The following is a 5,800-nucleotide window of genomic DNA, read 5'->3' on the forward strand; positions in this document are numbered from 1 at the left end:
CATTAATCTGCACCATGATCTAATCTAATATGTATGTAATCTAGTGTGGTGTGATGGTGCGTGCTTTACTTCAAGATCTGTCCACATTAACAAATAGTCTCCTCGCTTCTTTGAGGTTATTTTTAATAAATGCACTCATCTCTAGCATCTATAACATCTGCATTTTTACAGCTTTTGCATTGATTTATGTGGAAAAAAGGCAGTTAATCCTGATTATACTTTGCTCTGCATGAGTCAAATTATCTAAACTTTTGCACTGATAATCATCTTCTTCTCATCTACTAAAACACTAAATCTTCATATTGATTAATTCCACATGTAACCTTGCAATCATGCAATAATGCAAGCATGCAATAATCAGCAGGAGTCTTGAAATCCTGCAGTAGCTGGAACAATAGGCTGTTGTAGGATGTCTTATGCAAACTAACCTAAAAGAAAAAAAAGGAAAACAGAAAGAAAGAGGAGCTGAGCTGAGAGAGAGGCAGGCGGTTCTTGCAGAGTGACATCAGGAGCACCACACCCCTCTCTGATTATAAAGGCAGCATGGATGTCTGTACAAATCCCTTTCCAAACTCAGAAGGACTCTAGAGCTGAAGAGAGAAGGGCTGGTCACTGCTGCAATAATCATGGCACCAGGAGCAAAGAAGGTGAGCTAAGAACATTCATGCACTTCACTTGATTTTAATTTCACGTGTTTTGTTCAAGTTTGGAGACCACAGCTGTGCATATTTGTGCAGAAGGAAGTGGTTTTGCATGCACAAACTAGCAGTTAAGTGTAACAAAACTTTGCATTCCTGGTTGCTTTCTGCAGGGGATTTTGGAGCGTCTGGATGCAGGAGAGATAGTTTTTGGAGATGGAGGCTTTGTCTTCGCCCTTGAGAAGAGAGGTTATGTCAAGGCAGGACCATGGACACCTGAGGCTGCAGCAGAGAACCCAGAAGCAGGTACACGGTTCAGAATTTACAGTTTGAACTTTTTTTTTTTATTAATTTCACAGTATTTTACAGTTAATTTACTGTTTAAAGATACATTATATAGCTGTCTTCCACCTTTCTTTTACATTATCTTTGCCTAGATGAATAGACTTAGCATGTTACAGACATAGGAATAGTCACACTAAATACAATTAAAGGCACTTGTTAGGAAAGAGGCTATAATAGACTTGACACTTTTCCCAAAATGTGTGTCTATAGCTGGCTACAAGCACAGAATGCAAACCAGAACAACTTTCTCTTGTGCATTCAATAGCCTGTGGTGTCTGTTTCCTATAACCTGTAAATCCAGTTCCATGTGCTAAGAGGTCCATGTTTGTTTCAGTGCGCCAGCTGCACAGGGAGTTCCTGAGAGCAGGCTCCAATGTCATGCAGACATTCACTTTCTACGCAAGCGATGATAAACTGGAGAACAGGGGCCACACTCAGCGCTTCTCTGTGAGTACATCTTTAATGTGACTGTGCAGCTGCTCTGGAGACTCATCCAGAGTCTTGGAGAGCTGATGGCAGCTTGGCAGCACAGCTGGCAGGAAACCAACCGCCTGCAACAAAAAAACAAACAGAAGCAAGAACTTTGTTCTCTGCACATGAAAGTTATTTTAAAGTATTTTTTTCTTACCTCATCTTCAGGGTCAGCAGATCAATGAAGCAGCTTGTGACCTGGCCAGAGAGGTGGCCAATGAGGGTGATGCTCTGGTGGCTGGAGGAGTCTCTCAGACTCCCTCTTACCTGAGCTGCAAGAGCGAGAATGATGTCAAGGCAACCTTTAAGAAACAGCTGGATGTCTTTGTCAAGAAGAATGTGGACTTCTTGATTGCAGAGGTATGTAGAGAACACTGGAGAGCAAAATCTGCAGCTGAAATATCAATTATTGCACTTCAGTAAAGCTGGAGGACTCACAAGAGGCAGATAAAAATGGAGGATTTTAGACCCTTTAGTAAATCCAATCCAGATTTATTTATAAAGCACATTTAAAAACAACTAAAAGTGCTTTACAACACAATAAAACACTGAGACCAATTTAAAACCAACAGGACGTTAAAATAATAAAAGCGTTAAGACCAATAGGAAAGGATTAAAAAAGGCAACTCTCATGCCGAGCCAAAAGCCAAGGAATAAAAGTTGAGGTTTGATAAAGGTCAAAAAACTTTGGAAAACTTATTAGACCCTCCCTGCCTCGTGTTCATCATCAGGGTTATTGTCTCAGACTGTAGAAAGCTTCAGAGCCATTCAAGGCTTCATAGTGCCCCTGAAGAGCGTGACACCGTTTTTTACTTGCACCAAACCTCATGAATAACTTCCGTTGGCCTACAGTCAAGCCTCAGTCATCACTGCACCATCGAGCAATCTTCATATCTCTGATAACTGCATTGATTTACTGTCATAGTTTCAACTAGTACCAACATGTTGCTGCACACAGAGAGTGTGTTGGAACTGAACCAGCCTGCTCAGTGCTGATTGGCAACACCTGATCATTGTTCTGTTGGTAATTAAACCTGCAGGAACACATTTAGATGCAGCAGAAACAAGCTGAAACACATTGATATACAGTTTACTACAAGTTGATGTGAAACCAGTTAACACATCCAGCTGTTAACAGTGCAGTGTTAACTTTTAACTTTTGCATTTTTAGTATCTCCTGAGGGAAATATCTGACTCTTTATGCTCCACTAGCTAGTCTCTGTGTTTGCTGCTGAGCAGGTGATGCACAGTGGAGCTGCAGGCCCTCACATTACAGTCATTTGACTCAAAAGAATACTGATTATAGCAGCTTTTAAAGTGGCAATATCAAGGCCTATTGAAAGACACTGGGACATGGTTTTGAGCTCTGGGGTATGACCCATGTGCAGTGTAACTAGAGCTGCGGGTGTGTGTTGGTATTGGCTCAGTTTGGGCGATTGCAGATCAGATTTTACTGCGCATGTGTGTGTTGTATGCCAAAGATATGACATCTCCTTTTTTCACGCTCCTTGGGGCAATATCAGGAAATGAGGCTGCAGTTTTTAAGCCACCAATCGTGTGGATAAAAACACCCATTTAAAAGAATAATAATGAAACTTTTCTTCATGTTTGTTTGTGTGTTTGCTTGCAGTACTTTGAGCACGTGGAAGAGGCGGAGTGGGCCGTCCAGGTTCTGAGGACCACCGGGAAGCCTGTGGCTGCAACTCTGTGCATTGGACCTGAGGGAGACCTGAACGGGGTCACCCCCGGAGAGTGTGCCGTCAGACTCGTCAAAGCCGGTATGATATTAATATCTCAATCAAGCTGCTGTAAAGGTCAGATCCAGGGCCCGATGAGCCGGTTATTGGCAGGTGTGGCTGACTCAATCAAACTCAGGATTCCTGTAACTCAGGAGGTCTGATGATGCAAAATGAAAGCCACAGCAGAATCTGAAAACTTCCAACTTGTGGCAGGAATGCACGGATACTCCAGACATCTGTTCAAATTACCCGCAGTTGCCAGTTTATTAAGTACAGTGTAGTCTAATAAAACAGTCCTGCAATAAATCCTCCCTTCATGAAGGTTATATATTCAGATTTTTGTTGTTTTAGAGATTCAACCCGTATGATCATTTTGGAGGATGTAGTTTGTGGTACTGTTGAACTAGAGAGGTATTTCTGTTATTTAGCCTACCTAGATATACTGTATACGCTAGGCTGATATATCCTGACTTTTATTCCTCTAGTGTGGATAAAGACTTTACATTTTCCATAATGCAATTTCAATAGCATCTTTCCCAATAGTAAGCCCCTTATTTCCAAGTCGGTTTTCTCAAACAAGGACTTTTCCTTGATATTTTTATGCATAATGGTCACAAATATAGTAAGAGAAACGAAAAGGCAAGTACTGCAAGTTACGAATCTTAAATATAACATAGAAATGTACAATAAAAATCAGTTTTAAGATGGAAAGATCTGTCCAATGTTTAAAAACGAAGAGGATGGAAAATGCAAATCTTCATAGCATAAAGAATGTTTGGATTAATGTAAGAGTCTAATTTAACATCTCTTTTTTTTTTCTGTACTAATTCATTGGGAGTAACATCAGGTCTACAGAAACATACAAATGGAGCATAAATGTAAATAATTGTCTCTCCATATTTTGGTATTTTTCCCAACCAACCCTCACCTACTGCTGACGCAAAAAGGGATAAAGAACAAAAAACAAAGTTAAATTAAATACAAAAAAAAAGATTTAAAATATGATAAAAAATGAAGTACACATTGACAGTATAACTAAAAAAATAATTAAATTAATAATTATTGGATAAATCCCAAACTACAGGTGAAATTGGCTGATAAACTTTACCATGTACAAAACTGTTAGTGGTCATAAATCAAACTTTATGATGTCATCCAATTTAGCTGATGGAGAGAAATGCATCTCATATGCCATAAGTCCATTAGTCTGCCCAAATACACTTAATAAAATACAAGTATTCTTAATAACACAGGCTTTCTGCAATAGATGCATAGTGTCCAAACTGCAGCTCAGATCCCCACTGGTGATGGAGGGTATAATTTAAAGTCCATATAGGATTTGAAATGATCCGACTTTGGCGCCATCAAGTGGAAGTGTGACACTGTGGCAGACAAACACTGCTTCAGAAAGCAACACACATGCTGCACTAGTTTTTACTTGCAGTATTTTAATGTATAATGGGACTTATTTGTGATGAAGTTTGTGTGTTTCCTCCTCGTAGGAGCTCAGATTGTGGGCGTCAACTGCCACTTTGACCCGGAGACCTGTGTGAAGACGGTGAAGATGATGAAGGCGGGAGTGGAGAGAGCCGGTCTGAAGGCTCACTACATGAGCCAGCCGCTGGCTTACCACACTCCCGACTGCAACTGCCAGGGCTTCATCGATCTGCCCGAGTTCCCCTTCAGTATGTACACACACTCCAAACTGAGCGTTGAATGTCTCAACCTAAGACCTCTCTGATCTCTACGATCCTGTGTGTTCTCCATCAGGTCTGGAGCCGAGGATCCTGACCAGATGGGACATGCAGAAATACGCCCGTGAAGCGTACAACGCCGGCATCCGTTACATCGGAGGCTGCTGTGGATTTGAGCCCTATCACATCCGCGCCCTGGCTGAGGAGCTGGCAACTGAGAGGGGTTTCCTGCCTGCTGGCTCTGAGAAGCATGGCATCTGGGGCAGTGGTCTGGAGATGCACACCAAGCCTTGGGTCAGAGCGAGGTACGGAAGAGATTTCTCTTTTTCTTTACGTTTCCTCTCAAAATGCCTCCAGTTTGGTTAATAACAAGGTGTTCCTGTCTCTAGGGCCCGTCGTGACTACTGGGAGAAGCTGAAGCCGGCGTCCGGCCGTCCCTTCTGCCCCTCCATGGCCACCCCCGACGCTTGGGGGGTCACCAAAGGCCACGCTGACCTGATGCAGCAGAAGGAGGCCACCTCCCAGCAGCAGCTGAAGGTTCTCTTTGACAAGGCCAACAAATGTCACTGAGCTCCCGTTTTAGGAGAAGGTGTACTCACACACTCCCTGAAGTTTACATACCAAAAAGATTGAAATGCTGAAGTTCTTTCTGTCTTTTTAGGACCATTTTTACTGTATTTGAAGACTGATATCGTATGCTGATAACTTTGAATTAGCTTTGCAGCCTTAACCAACAATGAGTGCCTGTTTTAAGTAACATTACCACAGCTGTGAACCTTGTGAGATCACTGTAGCTGCAAAAGCAGCGGCTGTGAATGCACCTAAAGAAAATGCCTTTAACACTCCAAAAAGTGCCAAATGTTGACTTAAAAAAATGAATGATGTGTAGCAATAAACTTCTGATTGAACAAAA

The 5,800-nt window shown here is 41.9% G+C and overlaps 1 protein-coding gene across 1 annotated transcript; it reads left to right on the forward strand.

The window, feature by feature from the left end:
• Positions 1-488: 488 nt before the first annotated feature.
• On the forward strand, positions 489-5,800 carry bhmt (betaine-homocysteine methyltransferase). Its single transcript, XM_074617604.1, has 8 exons — positions 489-647; positions 812-944; positions 1,318-1,430; positions 1,623-1,814; positions 3,085-3,232; positions 4,696-4,878; positions 4,964-5,192; positions 5,277-5,800. The coding sequence occupies exons 1-8, from the start codon at positions 627-629 to the stop codon at positions 5,455-5,457; spliced, it is 1,200 nt and encodes a 399-aa protein (XP_074473705.1). The 5' UTR covers positions 489-626; the 3' UTR covers positions 5,458-5,800.

Source organism: Sebastes fasciatus, chromosome 19 (genome assembly GCF_043250625.1).
Source record: "Sebastes fasciatus isolate fSebFas1 chromosome 19, fSebFas1.pri, whole genome shotgun sequence".
Taxonomy (NCBI): Eukaryota; Metazoa; Chordata; class Actinopteri; order Perciformes; family Sebastidae; genus Sebastes; species Sebastes fasciatus.